Source organism: Lolium perenne, chromosome 5 (assembly GCF_019359855.2).
Source record: "Lolium perenne isolate Kyuss_39 chromosome 5, Kyuss_2.0, whole genome shotgun sequence".
NCBI classification, from domain to species: Eukaryota; Viridiplantae; Streptophyta; class Magnoliopsida; order Poales; family Poaceae; genus Lolium; species Lolium perenne.
The window spans coordinates 167349677-167368138 of NC_067248.2; the positions used below are offsets into that span (position 1 = coordinate 167349677).

Here is an 18462-nt window from a genome sequence, read left to right on the forward strand (position 1 = left end):
AAAACTAAGAAACAAAAGTACCGCTACAGTATCTCGGGCCTAACAACAACAATATATCCACCGCCAAGACAACACCTAAATTACAGACTCTCCAAAAAACGACGCCTCCAAGAAGGGAACAGTGCTTAAACACCGTCGTCGCCCGATCAAAGATCTTAGGTTTTCACGCTGAAGATAGTCTCCGCTCTCAAAACAATGCCTCCACCAAGGCCATTGCCACACACAACCAGTTAAGGCTAGACCTTGGGTTTTCACCCTGAAAAGTAGGACTCTGCACTTCACCTGTGTTGTCGCCCCCGCTTTCATACCGCTGCCGTGAATCTCGGAACACCAAAGTATCTAGCGTGGCGCGTATTTTATTATTCCACCTTTGGACAGGACTATGACCAGCAACGGGCATCTCCCAAAACATTCTTCACCATATCTGAAATGTGAATTTCGTCCGGCATTCGACCGGTTATCTCGTGTAACCACCGAAAATCCCCGCCTCCTCCGAGATTTTTTCTTACCAGTACCAAAACCTTGGCCATGACGTAAAAGTCTATGTACGCACGAAGACTTGAAACAGCAAGAACAAAATAAATTCAGCTAGCAGCAAATATAGCGTTGGAACGAGAACAACATGCATTTCCAGAAACATAAACATCCCCTAATATTGCACAGGTAATCAAGTTATCCGGCCGGCTGGCGGCCGTCCATGTCGCCGACGGATCGTCTGTCACATCTTGGCGGCGGGTGGCGGCCGCTCTACATGGTCCTGTCCGAAGGCCCGGATGTGATCCTTGAGCGAGCGCTTGTGCTTGAAGTCGGAGCCGCAGGCGCAGTGCCACCGGCGGCCGCAGTTCTTCTCGTGCGTGCGCCAGTCGCCGCGGACGGCGAGGGCCTTGCCGCACTTGCGGCAGAGGAAGGGCTTGGAGCAGTGCCTGCGCTTGTAGTGCGTCTGCAACGTCCGGAAGTCCTTGAGCGGCCGCGCCCGCGGGTGGTCCACGTGGCTCCGGCACCCGGGAGCGCAGCAGAAGCACGGCAGCCGGAGCATCGCCGCCGGCTGCGTGCCCCGGAGGGAGTCCGGCCCGCGGCGGTACTGCGACCCGTGCCCCCACATGTGCATCTGCCATTTACGTTTAGTTTATGCATGTGTGCAAGGAATTAGTATATGCAGATTAAACAAAAAAATCATCACGAGCTAGATCTTGCAGGAAGTATGTTCTCGCGAAAAAAGAGAAAGATCTATATGAACAATCACACTGTTGGTGATTAACGTTTACTGATCAAAACAACGGCGGATATTCTCTAACTTTTTGCAATGCGAACAGACAAACAAGGAGTATTTCATGGAGGGAGCAGCTATAATTCCGTGTACACATATGGATGCATCCACAGTGCAAGTCAGGAGAGATATGCATGGATCCACAGTGCAACTGTGCAGGGCAGGAAGTGGAGAGAGAATTTTCAGGCATGGCATCAGTACCTCTCTCTGACTGACCACTGAGCCTGGACACGCATGACGTGACAAAAATGTGAACCAGGCAGAAAAGCCAGGATGATGGGAGGAACCACTACATCTGTACTGGCCCAAATGTGGGAACTAGCAAAGGAAGTACGAACTAAGAGCATCTCAGTCGCGTCCTCCAAACCGTCCCCCAAACCGCGCCGGATCGAGCGTTTGGGGGACGTGTTTTGTTCGTGCCGCGTTTGGGGGACGTCGCTCCCCAGCCGCGTCCCCCAAACGCCGCCCCCAAATGAATATTTGTGCACGAAAATAAAGGTTTTCATTCAATTTTGATTATATATTACAAAGTTTGAATGAAAACGGCTAGATTTCATCTAAACCTAGACTACTGACCGCCCGGCGGCGCGTTCGACGGCCCCGCCCCGTCGTCGCCTCCCCTACGCCGCAGCTCCTCCTGCGCGCGCCTCCACTCCTTGCGTTCGGCGGTGGCCAGACGGTGCCGCTCCCGCCGCGCGTCCTCCGCCGTCCCCTGCTGCGCCGCCTGGAGGGAGAGCTCGATGGCGCGACGAATATGCGCCTCTTCGAGGGCACGGGCGTCGTCCTGGAGCTTCTTCTCCGACTCGAAGGACTCGACGAGGGCGCATTGCTGATCGGCCGTCTCGTCCGGGTGCGGGGCGTCGTCGTCGGACCAGTCGAACTCGTCGTCATCGTCGTCGTCCTCCACCTCGGTCTCCTCCGCCTCGGCCTCCTCCTCCTCCATTGGCGCCTCCTCCTCCACATCTGTCGGCGCCTCCATCATCGCCGCCGCAAACGCGTCGGCCGCCGCCAACTGCTCCGCCCGCCTCCCCCATAGCGCCGTAAGCGCCGCTTCCCGCTGTCGACGCTCCTCCGCCGTCGCCTGCTGCTGGAGCTCGATCGACTCACGCCGCCGGCGCTCGATCGAGTCACGCCGTTCACGGAACAGCGCCTGCCGCTCATCGCGCTGGCGCTGGCGCTCGCCAGCCCATCGCTGCTCCATCTCCTCCCGGTACCGGTGCCGTCGCGCCTCTTGTCCCGTCGAGGCGTCGAACGCCGCAACGGTGTCGCACTGCTGCTCCTGCCACGCTGCTGCCGCCGCGGCCTCCTCAGCTGCGGAGGCAGGGGCGGAGAACGCCGCTAGATCCGCCGCCTGCTGCGCCTCACGCCACTGGCGGGCCTCCTCCTCGACTGCCTCCTCGAGTGCCGCACGCCGCTGCCGGCTCGTCAATGGAGGAGACGGCGGTGGAGGGAAGTGGCCATCGCCGGGGCGGTTAGCCATTGCCACTGGTGATGGAGGAGACGGCTGTGGAGCGACGAGGGCTGTGTTTGTTGCCGGCGGGGTGTGGTGGCTACCATTGATGAGCCGGGAGACCTTTTATAGACGCCGGCGTCGGGAAGAAAGCGCGGGAACAGACGAGAAGAGGCGGGAAGATCGCGCGGGAACGGGCGGTGGCGTGCGAACGCCGGCGACGCGTGGAGGCTGCGCAGCACCGACGAGACGTCTCGCCTGCCCCTCCGTCGCCATTAAGGCAAAGATGCCGCTGCGCGCGAATAACTTCCGTCGCGAGGTAGGCGACGGTTAGGTTAAAATTAACTGTGCCGCTGACGCGTCGGCCCCGCGCCTCCTCGCCTCGCTTTTCGTTGTGTCCGGCGTCCCCGGAGCGTCCCCTGTGGGACGGGGACGGGCTCGGGGCGCCGGACACCGTATCGGGCCGCGCCGGACAAAAAAGGGCTTTGGGGGACGCGGCTGGAACGCTTTTTTTGTCCGGCGCGCCCCAAATCCCTTTGGGGGACGCTTTGGGGGACGCGACTGGAGATGCTCTAACCAACCAAGCTAGCTGAATCTCTCACAAAAGGCTGAAGTCTCTACACCAGAGCACTCGTCTCACGAGTCACTACATCCCAATTCATGCATGGCCCTCCATCCTCTACTACAGTATATATGTATACACTGATCAAGATTCCCTTAGCTACATATGCAACTCCGATCCATCTTAATCGTGGTGATCATGAAATGCGTGCACGATCTTGGATCAACAACACCGAAAATGGTGATCAACATCTTCTAGCTTGTGATCATTAGCTTGAGATATGAGACCCAGTTGACGAATTTACCTGCAGGTTGTTGTATCTGCTGAAGGTCTTGCAGCACACCGGGCAGACGAAGTGTGTGGGCCCAATGAGGATCTGAGCTGGGGTTGGAATCCAATACTTGCCCTTGGTCAGCTTTCCAACGGCAAACTCCAAGCAGAGATCGTCACTGGCAACATCGTCGTCGTTGTCTTCTTCTTCCTCCTTGTCCACCTTGTGATCACCACCACCACATAACTCGTCATCTTGTGATGTTGCGGCCGCATCACCATCATAATTAAGAGCGCTATTTGCAGTCGGCGGGCCAATTTGGAGCGAGATGCTCACGTCCTCATCTTCCTTCTTGTGTTGATTATGATCACCAGCATACCCAAGGATCTTGCTGTGATCATAGCTTGATGAAGGTAAGAGGCTGAGGAGTGGGAGTGCTCGTTTTGTGGGAGAGGACGATGGAGGGGCTATTAAGCTTCTTTGGAAGGGGAGGAAGAAAGGATCGATGTGAGGTCTGAGGAAGGTGTATGGGTTTGCCATGGCTAGATGCCTGGAGTGCTAGCTAGATTGCTTCGTGGAGTGGAGGATTGATCGTCGAGGGGTACGTGCTCCAGGGAAACCTATTATAGGAGAGAGAGAGAGAGAGAGAGATATAGATAGATAGATAGATAGAGAGACCTCATGAGAGATGAGACCCGTGACATGTGTGAGCTTCATTCGCAGAGGCCTGCACTATGCACGGCTCATGGATAATTTTTTCAGGCAATGTAGCAAAATCTCCCTCTGATCCGGCCGGGCGGCTATCGTATGTATCGTTGTGGGTTCCTATTCCATGGAGAGCAATGTATCAATTGCTCATTGGTGAATGTTCTCCACGGCTGCTGTAGGTTCAGAGTGTGGCGCTAGAGCACACGCCAATGATTATTGCTTTACTATTATTCCATGGGTGTATAAACATTATTAATTACTCGCTTTGTCACTATTTAGGTGGCGCACATGTGTTTTGAAGTCTAGGTTTGCTCATCAATTTGACTAACGAAACATTGGTTATATGCCACAAATTTGTATCATAAACTTTGTATTTGAATAAAGTTTCTAACGGTGTACTCGAGGCTCACGATTATTCGCACGGTCTTTGATGCACAACTTTATTTTTGCGAAAGACACTATAAACTTAAATGCTCACAAAGCACAACTTTAACCACTAATTGAACTAAAATATATGAATTGAGAATATATAAATGGTATCTATGCATTCGTCTTGCCATTCTCTTTCATTTCATATATATTTTTATATATTATGAACATATTATAAAAAGAAATGTTAGTTAAAGTTGTAAGTTGTTGACCGATGAAATTTAGGGGCAGATTATATTTTGGAACGTAGAAAGTACCTTTTATAGTAAGTGACGTGTTTCTTATTGATCAAATTAGGTCAAAGTTAGAGTAGGAAAAACGAGGACGCCACATCCATGGGGAAGTATATATGGAGTATCATTTGTACGGGCTACTTCCTTGTATGTATTTATAGTTTTAAATGTTAGAAAATATTTTTATACTTACATGCATGGGTATAAATGTATATGTGATCTTTGTTTTTCACCGTGCGAGGTGCATACATCATCCGACTATGGGAGCATCTGCTTGGAGACAGCTCAGGATTTTTCCACCCAACTGAAATGACAGTTATCAATAGGATTTGTGCTGCATAAGTATCATGTGACCTTATTAGATTTTGCTTCATCTATTTATCTTCGTCAAATTTCTTACAAGGCATAAATTGAACTTTTGCAATAAAATTTGGACGTGTGCAATCAATAGATGCAGTCGCCCGAGCTATTTTAGATAAATGTAACATTGATTATTCCCAAAAACTTTAAATATATCGGGCCAACAAAAATCAGCATACATGCATGTGCTAGATGAAATATGTGTTACTTTTTTAAAGCCTGAAACTGTATAAACTACTGAAGTCAGATACAACATACACTAGTAGAAAACAGGCCTCTCGTTCGGAGCTGTCCGGAGCATTAGTCCCGGTCTTGTTTAGATCCAGGACTAATGTGAGCATTAGTCCCGGTTCTAACGGCTAGGACGCCGAAAAGTTTTAGTCCTGGTTCGTAATGGGACTTTTAGTTCCGGTTGGAGACACCAATCGGGACTTATCAGGTTGTGGCGGGCTGCCTCTGGTGCGAAAAACTTTAGTCCCGATTGGTGTTACAAACCGGGACTAAAGGTCTAACCTTTAGTCCCGGTTTGTAACAACAATTCGGACTAAAGGTTTTTTTTTTTTGGCTCCACACACACACCCCTGGATCGCCTTTTTTAGGTTTATAAAATACAAAAGAAAATGATAGAAAATTCAAAATTCAAAATTATTTTAGATGTATGTAGCTTAGGTGATCTAGTTATTATGAAAAAATAATAAACATGAATTTAGACTCTTTTTTGCAAAAACACTGTATATTTTGATAAAATGGGAATATATTTTGCATACGAATTCAAAAAAATAATTAATATATGAAAATGTATCTACGTGAAAAGTTACATCCGATTCACCTGGATTTACCCCATTAGCCAATTTTTAGATTCTCAAACTGCCAAAGGGAAGTATGAAAAGTTTCAGGTTTTAGGTTTTGCAAAAGAAATTAAAACAATTTATTGTTATTTATTTATTCAAGACTATTATTACATCATTACTTTTGTTTATTAAAATAATTATTTGAAATTCCAACAATAAAGAAGTGTGACATCGTGACAAACAAGTATAAGATTGATATGGTACTAGTATCAATAACATGCGCGCAGAGCACTTGGAAGCGGAGCGGAAGAAACTGAGAAGTTAAGCGTGTTAGTGCTGGAGCAGCCTGAGGATGGGTAACCGAGCGAAAAGTTTGATCACAAGTGAGCAATTTAACTTGAGATTAAGTGTAGTTAGAGACTAAACTAGTCAAATAACTAAAATATTAGAAATTATGAAAATAGAAAAAAAGAGGGAATGAAAAAAAATTAGAAAAAAATTTAAATAAAAAATAGTCATCATGGCCGTTAGATTCGGTTGGTGTTATAAACCGGGACTAAAGGTTCTTCGTCCGGCACGCGCCCACAACCCACGTGGATGGATGTTTAGTTCCCGATTCGCAGGATTTTGTAGTTTTGATTGTAAAACTAGAACTAAAGGTCCTTAGCAACCGGGATGAAATCCCTTTTTTCTATTAGTGATAAGCTAGGTAATAAACCATTGGATGAAATGCTTGACGAAACAGTCCCAAATGGGTACATACGTACATCCTATCCGCTACAGAGAGATCCGCTACAGAGAGATGTATACTACTACAGATCAGATGTCCACGCAAACCCCAACCGCGTAAGGCAGAGAGGAGAGCGATCGAGCAGCACCTACTGTAGCTACGTCAGACGTACGACATGAGCAGCCATCGCAAGGTGCAAAAGGAAGTTCGGGGAAAAGTTGAAACTATCAACTGTTTGCTCATGAAGAATGAAAGACGAGATAGCATAATGATATGGCCCATGCATGGCACCGAGGAACTAATTTCTTTCTCGATAAAACCAAGGAACTAATATAAAAACAAAAGAATCAGATCTAGTAAGCTATAGGCTGAGTCCAAAACTTGTTCAGGATAACCGGGAAATTCAATTCGGCTCGCAGGTGCGTATGCTCCTTCTACCAAAAAATCATTTTTCGAAGTATCGAAAAATTTTGACAAAAAAATCTGCATGTACATCTCCATAATATATGTGGGTTCCACAAGTTTCACAACAAACCAATATTTTTTGTGGTCTATGTAAAAAAAGAGAAAATTTATCTTGTGAAAAGCATTATTTTTTGCACTGAAATTTGTCTTTTTTACACACATCACATAATAAGTCGATTTTCTATGAAATGACTTTGTGAGCGTGTAGCACCTGAAGATGTATGTACAAATTTTTTGTTTCAATTTTTCTGAAGTTCAAAATCCGTGTAAGATGCATTTTAAAATAGTGGGAGCATATGCACCCATGTTCCAAAACACCACTCCCAGGATAACCTTCAAGGTAAAGTTGTAGTTGTTCTCGGGTTGTACATGCACTTTTGTACAATAGCTTATAGCAGATAAATCTAGGAGAATTCATGAGTTCAGTACAACCGTGCATTTTTTTCGAAATGGGGTATCACCACAACCTCGGCATCGAAAAGATGCCTACGGTTTTTATTATATTCATTAAAAGACAATCTTCGAGTAACAAAGGTGCAACTTATTATATCTCAAGTATTGCTCAAAGTCGATATATGAATCAGCTATCTAAAAATAGGTAAAACAAAAAGGCACCAATAGATCAACATCTGAGCCTATCAAGCTGTCTGCCCCTGCTGAATAAATCTCGTGCAATCGTTTTCAGTCGGTTGCACCCAAAATCCATGTCCATACGCTGCTCCTCCGGTTGTAGAATGCTAAACAAAAGCGGGGACAGAGGATCCCCCTAACATAGACCTTTCTTAATTTGAAAATAATGCCTAATACCTTCATTCACTTTAATACCCACGCTACCTTTCTGAACAAAGTCCTGAACCCACGGACACCACTTAGGATCAAAGCCTTCCATGTGAAGCTCTTATTGCAAAAAAATACCAATTAACATTATCATAAGCTTTTTAGAAATCTATTTTGAGAATAACACCATCTAACTTATTACGATGCAATTCGTGGTAGTCTCGTGAAGGATAACTACCCCTTCTAAAATATGGCAGCTGTGAATAAAAGTTGTTTGCGTTGGCCGAATTACTTTGTGAGCTAAACTAATGGCTCAGTTCATGCCTACTTTTGTGAATGTGTTAAAACTCACATTAAGTAGACAGATAGGCTTATACTGCTGGATTTGAATGGTTGATACGTCCAATTTGCATCACTATTTTGTATTATAATCTACTATTATTAATTGATATATTTCATATTTAGACATGATACTTATGTTATTTTATCTATTTTTGCATGTTTGATGATTTTCATGGAATTTGTCGCCGGAGCTGGAATTCTGCTGGAAAAGTGGTCATCAGGGTACCATACTTCGGAAGATCGGAAAATTCCAACAACTTTCACGAAGATCTTATTTTCCCGGATGACGGAGATAGCAAGAAGGAGGACCTGAGGGGGGCCACCATTGGGCAATACAATGCCCAGGCGCGGGCCCTACCCTGGCCGCGCCTAGGGCATGTATGGCCGCTCTGGCCCACATCTGACGCCACCCTTTCGCGTATATCATCCCCACGAAAACCTAAGATCGGGGGGCAGCTCGCAGAAATATTCCGCCGCTACGAGGCAGAAAACACCAGAGAGAGAAAAACTCTCTGGCAGATAGGAATCTGTCAGGGGAAATTCCCTCCCGGAGGGGGAAATCATCGCCATCGCCACCGCCATCGAGCTGGACTTCATCGTGATCATCATCCTCATCATCTCCACCATCAGCACCATCATCACCGCCGTCTCCACCTCGTCCCGCTGTAACTATTTGGGTTGTACCTCGCATATTTCGAAGGGGAAACTCTCCCGGTATTGATTACTTGTTGTTTTTGATGCTATTGAGTGAAACCATCGGATTAAGATTTATGTCCAGATTGTTATTCATCATTATATACCCACTGATCATGTTCCATATGTTGTCCCGTGAGTAGTTCGTTTACTTCTTGAGGACATGGGAGAAGTCTTGTGTTAGTAGTGGAGCTATGCGAGTAATATGTATTGATATGATATTTAAGTTGTGGTGTTATTCTTCTGGTGGTATCATGTGAACGTCGACTACATGATACTTCGCCTTCATGGACCTAGGGGATTGCATCGTGTATTTGGCTACTAATTGCAGGGTTGCCGGAGCGACAGATACCTGAACCCCCGTTAGGAAACCATGATGTTTCGACCTGTTTCTGCCAGAAATATTCGTTGTTTAGTGCCGCCAAGTCTTCGTACAGATCAACTGGAGACAGCCCCTTCATGGGTGGCATCAACCCGTACCTGAACGAGTTGATGACGCATCCCAAGGAGTTGTTGTTCAAGGATGGGAAGGTGCAAATAGAAGATGTCCGCGGACCTAAAGGAGTGGGTGATCTTGAAGCCAGGGTGGAAAAGTTGGAAAAGGAAGTCTTTGAGTACAGGAAGATGGCAGAGCGTGAAGTGCATATTATTCACAAGATCCATGCCGAGATTGTTGCCGAGATCAAGAAGGAGGGACATGTTGCTGCAAGGGCAACTAACATTGGACGTGTCTTTTCTCATAACTTGCAGGGACCAACGCCGCCGATTCTGAACCTAAGCTCTGTCCCTTTAGCTGAAGAAGCCGTCTGTGTTGTTGATGAGTTTTGAGATCATTATCGAGCCCTGGGGAAGGAGGTGGATAGACTCCTTGAGGAGAACACCAGACTTCGCATAATGCTGGAATATTACTCAATTTCCATCACAAGGCCACCACCGCCATCTTCAGATAACAATGAATCTCTTCGAGTCTTAGTGCAGAACTGCCAAACTGAGAAGCTGAAGCTGAAGGAGATCTTTAAGAATCGCAGGAACGGGGCACCACCACCGGCACCTGAGGAGTGATTGTCTTCGGTATAGGAATCCCCTTGGCTTGCTCCAAGCTTAATTGGGGGAGTGCCGCGGTATCACTATCACCTTTATCTTTATTTTTAGTCGAGTCATATCATGAATGAAGTGGTTGTCATATAGGATAGTTTGCGGATTGGAGGTATCACTCTTTTATTTTGTCTCATTGTATCCCTTGGTGTGAGTTGCCTATATGAATTATTAATGAGAAATCTTCTTATTTACTTTGTGCACACTTTATTTTAGTTTGCAATTTTAGCGGTGTGATCATTCTTGCTAATTGGTGTTGGTATCATTTTGGGAGTATTGAATACATCTTATTGGCTTTGGCAAATCTATTATTGGTCAGTAGCAACATTATTTTGAAGATCGAAGAGAAAAAGAAAAAGGTACATGCAGATATATTATTCATATTCTTTATTTCTTGATAAATGTATATTTGCTTGTTTCACTTATATTCATATGCTTGCTACCCAGCCTTGCTAGCCAAAAGCCTGTATTGAGAGGAAATACTTCTCATGCATCCAAATCCCAACCAAAATACTCATGCCATTTGTGTCCACCATATCTACCTATATGTGGTATTTCAACGCCACTCCAAGTAAATTTTCGTGTGCTACCTTTAAAACCTTCAACTACATCTCATTTTGTTTTTATGTTTTTAGCTCATGAGGATGTGAAAGTTATTATTGTCGTCTTCCATACTTTACTAAGTACATCAAGACTCGAGAGCTTCATCTCGCTTGTCAATAAAAAAATGATAGATATAAAAAAGAAGAAGAGCTGGTTTGACAACAACTTCCAAAAGGGGAAGAAAATAGGAAAGTATAAGAAAGTGGCACTCCTCCATGGTTTGCGATTGTTGGTCGGCACCCGAGGATTCGGCTAGCCGTGTAAGCAATGGATGGGAGGAGTGTCACGGTTTTATAAATAGCATGGAAAACAGGCTTCGCCCAAAAATTTCGGAACCGCTCTCAAACTTGTTTAGTATGGAAGATGACAAAAACACTTGTACCTATTTGTTGACAAAAGCAGCCACCTCTCAAAGCAATCTTTTATTTAGCTTTGCAAACAAAAAGCTCTAGCACATATTTAATCTTTGCTTCATTCTGCGAAGGGCCATTCTTTTACTTTCTTGTTGAGTCAGTGCACTTATTCCTTCTATCTCAAAGCAAGCATGTGAACCGTTGTGATTCAATCATCTATGAATGTTGATGTATGCAATTGTCCTTTTAACTCTTACTTGTGCAGCACAATGTTTCTACCCAAATGAATACAATGTTGAAAGCGATCTATGAATGAAAAGAGGATGCAATAATTGAGCATTACGGTATGTGAAAATTTTTAGTTGTTAATTGTTCTCTGACCAAGAAAAAAAGGTTTTCCATGCCAATTATGATTTCCTTTACATACTCCTACGTGTTGATTCCTTATTCATTGCAAGTGGATCATATATGAGGATGTTGTTGTCTATGATAGCTTGTGTGTTGGCGAGTGTGATGCTTCTTGTTCGTATTTTGTTATCGGCACTTCACTCCATAAACCCGTGGTACGGTTTACTGAGCTCAACTTTCGCTTGGGGACAAGCGAGGTCTAAACTTGGGGGAGTTGATACGTCCAATTTGCATCACTATTTTGTATTATAATGTACTTTCATTTATTGATATATTTCATATTTAGACATGATACTTATGTTATTTTATCTATTTTTGCATGTTTGATGATTTTCACGGGATTTGCTACCGGAGCTGGAATTCTGCTGGAAAAGTGGTCATCAGGGTACCATACTTCGTAAGATCAGAAAATTCAAGAAACTTTCACGAAGATCTTATTTTCCCGGATGACGGGGGGCCACCATTAGGCAATACAATGCCCAGGTGCGGGCCCTACCCTGGCCGCGCCTAGGGCATGTATGGCCGCACTGGCCCACATCTGACGCCACCCTTTCGCGTATATCATCCCCACGAAAACCTAAGATCGGGGGCAGCTCGCAGAAATATTCCGACGCCGCTACGAGGCGGAAAACACCAGAGAGAGAAAAGCTCTCCGGCAGATAGGAATCTGCCCGGGGAAATTCCCTCCCGGAGGGGGAAATCGTCGCCACCGCCATCGAGCTGGACTTCATCGTGATCATCATCCTCATCATCTCCACCATCAGCACCATCATCACCGCCGTCTCCACCTCGTCCCGCTGTAACTATTTGGGTTGTACCTCGCATATTTCGAAGGGGAAACTCTCCCGGTATTGATTACTTGTTGTATTTGATGCTATTGAGTGAAACCATCGGATTAAGGTTTATGTCAAGATTGTTATTCATCATTATATACCCACTGATCATGTTTCATATGTTATCCCGTGAGTAGTTCGTTTAGTTCTTGAGGGCATGGGAGAAGTCCTGTGTTCGTAGTGGAGCTATGTGAGTAATATGTATTGATATGATATTTAAGTTGTGGTGTTATTCTTCTATTTGTATCATGAACGTCGACTACATGATACTTCGCCTTTATGGACCTAGGGGAATGCATCGTGTATTTGGCTACTAATTGCGGGGTTGCCGGAGCGACAGAGACCTGAACCCCCGTTAGGAAACCATTGCATGAGAGAGCGTAGGATCTCAGAGTTTAAGGTTGTGGTTAGATTTTATCTTAATTACCTTCTTGTAGTTGCGGATGCTTGCAAGGGTTTTAATCACAAGTATGTATTATCCTAGTAAGGGTAGTGCATTAGCATAGGTTCACCCACACAACACTTACCACACCAATAGAGATTATTCACGGATGCGATGCGAAAGCACTTGACATAAAACCTCCCGTGTGTCCTCAGGAACGTTTGGTCGATATAAGTAGAACAACCGGCTTGTCCATTATGCTAAAAAGGATTGGGTCACTTGCTGCAATTATTATTGCCGCCTTTTATTTACTCGTATTTTATTTATTTGCAATATCAAATACCCCCGAAAACCCGTTTGCTAGTGTTTACAGAGAATCCTTCATTGAAACTGCTTATCAACACCTTCTGCTCCTCGTTGGGTTCGACACTCTTATTTATCAAAAGTACTACGATACACCCCCTATATTTGTGGGTAATCAGTGACATTTTCTTTTTTAGGTAGCAAAATGATTGTTCCAAAGTTAAGATGAAAAAGGGGTAAATCTCCTCGATGAAACATTACAAACATGTTCATGAGGCCCCCCTTTACAACTTCCCAACAAAATTATTAACGTGAAACTCTGAAGGTCAACATAATTTTAAGAATACATATAATGTGTAGACTTTTTAATAATATTGAATAGAACAAAAACATCCTAAATAACTTAGGGTGTAGGTACACCCTAGCTTAGAAAAAGTCCTCCCAAAGTTTAAAGACAGGCATGCTTGATGTAATGTCTAATACTAGCAAAGTTTTCAACTGTCACAACCTTGATAACATGATAATATTTGAAAAAACTTAAAATGAGAAATAAAATAAAATAAAACTGAAATGTAATGAAAACAATTGATAGCATTTTTTTAAAGAGTATGAGGGAAACATCTTAAATAATTTGAGATATTTTAAAAAAAAATACAAACATGGCGGTATGAACAATTTTGAGAGGGAAACATATACTATACTATTAAAAAGTCAGGGATTGAGTATCAAACTTACAACTATGCATTATTAATAAACAAAATATGCACATTTGATCATATATGTGCTACCTCTAGCTGTCTCTTCGCAGATGAATGCAAACCTTATTCCAAATTTTATGTCTTGATCTATATATCGACGTACATACTAGCATATATGGCCTACCATCCTTTTGTCTACAAAATAGCTAGAGAGAACAATTGGTCATGCTTGACTTTTCCAAACTAACATCAGGTCACATACCTGTTCATGATGCCGGTTGCCTCCTGTGTCCAAAAGATTCTACTTATCGAAATGGTATAACATCTTTTTCTTCCAAACAATCAGTGTACAGGGTCATATAGATTTTGATTCACAACAACTGGCATTTCTACGACAAACCGGTGCGGGCGGTCGCTGACATGTGGGCCCTAGTGTGTCGTTTGTATCATTGTTTTTATCGTCGGCATCCCGGCCGGTGACGGGGCTCGGAACTGGATTTCTTAAAGATAATCATTTGATTGCTTGAGAAACATCACAATGAGAAGGTGTGTGGATTAGTACAGGTGCTGGATCATTATTGATGGGCTTAATTCTTCAAGAGCTCAACACAGAGAGCAATGATAGAGGTGGAGGAGTCCCATGGGTCATTATTCCGCTGCATTTTGGTTCTTCCGTGGGACGTCTCAGTTGCATATAAACCCACGCAGGCACGCATCGCCGAGGGTCTGATTGGAAGTGACGTGTCGGCCCGCGCCGGTCAGCAATGCTATGCATATATCGTACTGCCTGCCTCCCGGCCAACGTGCCTACGTAGCCATGATTCCATGAAGCGGAAGACAGGCATGAACATGAGATCGATCGATCAAGCGCACCGTAAGCGTCAGAGATGGTATCATTCATAACTTTACCATGGCGTGTTCAGTTTGGCTTTGTTCATTTACCTATACTAGGTGTGCCTGAAGGTTTCTTACCCCACCACTGTTAAATGTTGTCTGATGGCATGTATATATGGAATGCTGAAGTTGTGACAACATCTTTGACGTGGAGAGGATATATACATTTCGAAATGAAAACCAAAAAAATCATCAGCTAATCTACTCCCATCGTCCCATGAAATATGTTTTAACTTAGACAAAGTTAAGACACATTTCATCGGACAGAGAGAGTATTATTAATTTTAAAAAGAGTTGTTAATTAACGAAAGACTAGACGAAAACCGTAGCGATCATCATCACCGACCATCATGGAAAATGGCAACCACGAGGACACAGAACCAACATGTCTACCAACACAAACTATACACATCACTGAAGCTAGGGCATGACTAAGATTGCTCACCGATGTCGCCGTCACTCTTTTTCGAGGCGACTCCGGCTTCACATTAAAAACCTCCGCCGTAACAGCATGGTGATGCTCACACCAGCCCATGGCAAACAGTGGACCCTTCGCGTAGAAAACTAGGCAGCTCCGACTTTGATGACGAGCTCTGGTGAGATGGTATGCAAGCCCGTGCAGAGTATCGAGATTGATGAAATGACTACTACGAACTCATTTTGAAATGTCGTAGATATTTTTATAATTTTACTTGGGATACCTGGGGTTTTAGAGTCTTGGTGGACCGATGATCAACTACCGCTTCCACTAAGCACTTAAAGCTACCCTTGTTTTATTTTGTTAATTTCATCCAGGACGATATATTTTGCAACTAATTGCTCCCGCAGTAATTCTCGTGGCACCTCCAGCTCCCGCATCATATCGGCCAGCAGAAAAACCATGCAGTACACATGTATATGGTCCAAAATCTCAGAACATATATGTATGGGACATTATAACCAACCCATAGACAATACACCGGACCTGGAATCGCAGAGGCCTACACAAGGTCTCCAGCAAATGATGATGATCACTGCCATAGCATCGATCTGTAGCTGAGCGGTCACATGCGCATGCATGCAAGACCTTAACTATGTCCGCATGATTCCATCTGCAGCCACTATTTATCCGATCACACACGTAGCATAAGATCCAGAGTTTGATCAGAATATTGTATGCAACAAGCTAACAGCCCAGAGTTTGCTATATTTCTGCAGTATAAAACATACTCTATTATTCCGAAACCCTGTAGGCATGTGACTATAAGTCTATAAGGGTTCAACGATCAAGTGCTGCTATATGTTGGCGCTGGCCGCTGGGGCATGTCATTGCAAGCTAGCTAGATACCAGCACATGCATTCTTGTCATCTAGAGAGAGAGAGAGAGAGAGAGAGAGAGAGAGAGAGAGAGAGAGTACATGGAATGGTTAAGAGATAGAGAGTAGATGGACGTGGAATGGTAGCAGTATGGCGTGGCCCCTCGAGATGGAGCCAGGAATATTATTTAGAGGGAGCCAATTGAACATTAGACTATTTGGAGGGAGCAATTTAGGAAAATTTAGGCAAGAAAAATTCCAAGGGGAGGGTACCCCTACTCCATCCATGGTGGTCCCCTACAATCAAACCCTTCCGACGTTTCTCAACAGAATTCTTTGGATAAGAAGATGATTAATGCTAGTTGATACCCCGCACATTGCCGTAGAAAATGAAATATGATTTTCATATATACAAAAAAATCAGTGGCGAGAATTTGTGAAAAATGTTAACGGACATATAAACACGAATACAATGATGAAACTTTAGCAATGTTAGTTCCACGGTAATTTCCTTCGGTCTATTTGTGCAAAAGCTTGCTAACAATTGTCAATAAATAGATTCTCTTTTTGCAACTACTTTTTGGTGAGATGCTAACGATTAATGCAACTACTTCAATCTCTTTGTGTAAGAGAGGTTTAGTCGGTTTCAGATACACAATAAAATTTAAGTTGATAGTCCACCTCTAAATTACATTCTGAGATCCTCATGCATGATACTTATATAGGCAAAATAGAAACAACCACACTTAATTGGAATTTAGCAAAGTGAAAAGGATTCACAGATAGATTTGAAACGAATGATGAGAACTCCACACTCTTTTCATCGAACTATAGTTTGCCTTGCCAGTATAATGGACCAATAGACGGAAGACATTGACGCTTCTCTTCCTAGTCCTGCAATACAACTTTAAATCATCTGAAAAGCAGCAAATAATGTGCAAATGTATCATCTGGTAGTTCAAAGTGTGTTTTGAAGGTAAAACTGACTTTTCCCAAAGCTCTTTACTCTTTGTTTTATTATAAAAAATTAACATATTTCATCAAGTATCTGGTGGCTAGCTTCAGAACATACTTGTTGTGGGGTGAGATTTAGAGCATATCCACGGGCACTGTTGCGGTGAACCAGCATACCACTGCATGTTGTAGTACGTAAGTTGTTGATATAACACGTGTGAAGGTACTCATCTACAAATATTACATCCCTCGGAGCGGTACAATGGAAAAAAAGTGTGGGTCTGAACATAAAACACTTACGAGCCAAAAGTGTACAAACTCCTCGATATTATCTCGGTTCAATAAGGATACCACTCAAACTCAAACTCTACTTGAAATAACTTAGCAACCAACATAATTAATAAACTAAATATCCTAAGAGCTCAATAACTTATTTAAGTAAGTTTCTAGGCTGCTCGCGACTTAGCTACTACCACTCGAGACTATCTGTGTTGCTCAGTCTTGACCTCCTCAACTCCGTAGACATGCAATAGTCTATGCCTTCAACTCCTCTGGAAAGATCGGGCTCCTCATAGATGACTTTGTAGCTTCCCTCTGATGCATCTGTGTAGTCTCCTTCATTGTTCTCACAATCTAGCAAGGATTTTAGAAGTAAAGGGGTGAGTACGAGCGTACTCAATAAGCTTAACTTAAAGAAAAGGGTGTCTGGTACACTAACTATCGTCGTTGATCACAAAATCTCAGGTCAATGCATGTTTCGCTAACATTTTTTTCAAAAGATTGAATTTATTCTAAAATGCTATGTCCATCATTCTTCATAGGTTGACCAAAACTTCATGGACTTACTTTCCTACCGTGTTCGTACTTTCTAAAACATAGAGTGACAAACCACAATTCAATACACTCTCCAGATGTGCATTACTTTTCCCACAAGAGTTTTTCTATCATTGCTGCCATCAGGGTGTATTTTTCCGTGCCCACTTCCTTAGTGTGAGGTCCAGTATAAGATCCAATTCAATCACCGTTCTTCTTCGCGACCCTTCATACCCACCCTTTTATCCCACTCACATATCCCTGGTAGACTTCTCACGTTAGTATGACTTTACCCACAATATGTTATGGACAGTCCATTATAGACGGTAGGGAACCTTTCATCCAATAAGCACTAGTAGGAAACTAGCTATAGGTGGGAGGCTATTCAGTGGCGCACCACTTTGGCGTGCGCCACACCAGACAAGTTGCGCCACTGAAATATCATGTTTTTGTGGCGCACCAGGCACACATGCGCCACAGAAATATGATGGGCCCCACCCCCGACCAGCCCCAGTAATTGATTTCACTATTTCTGTGGCGCACAATTCTCGGTGCGCCACATAATTAAGACATCCTATGGCGCACCTTGCACGGGGCGGCACAAAAATATTCCCAAATATTGCTCGGTCCGTATATCTGCCCGTACGCATCCCCACCCTCCTCCCCTTCCGCAGCCGCCCTCCTCCACTCCCTGCGCGCGCGGACGACGACGACGGTGACCGCCGCGTGGGTCAAGGTCCAACACCGTTGCGG

The 18462-nt window shown here is 44.1% G+C and overlaps 1 protein-coding gene across 1 annotated transcript; it reads right to left on the reverse strand.

Annotated features, from left to right (window-relative positions):
- Nucleotides 1–559: 559 nt before the first annotated feature.
- LOC127300545 (zinc finger protein WIP5-like) lies at nt 560–4163 on the reverse strand. Its single transcript, XM_051330672.1, has 2 exons — nt 3584–4163; nt 560–1108 (listed from the first exon to the last, which is right to left on the reverse strand). The coding sequence occupies exons 1-2, from the start codon at nt 4088–4090 to the stop codon at nt 719–721; spliced, it is 897 nt and encodes a 298-aa protein (XP_051186632.1). The 5' UTR covers nt 4091–4163; the 3' UTR covers nt 560–718.
- Between the last annotated feature and the right edge of the window lie 14299 nt (nt 4164–18462).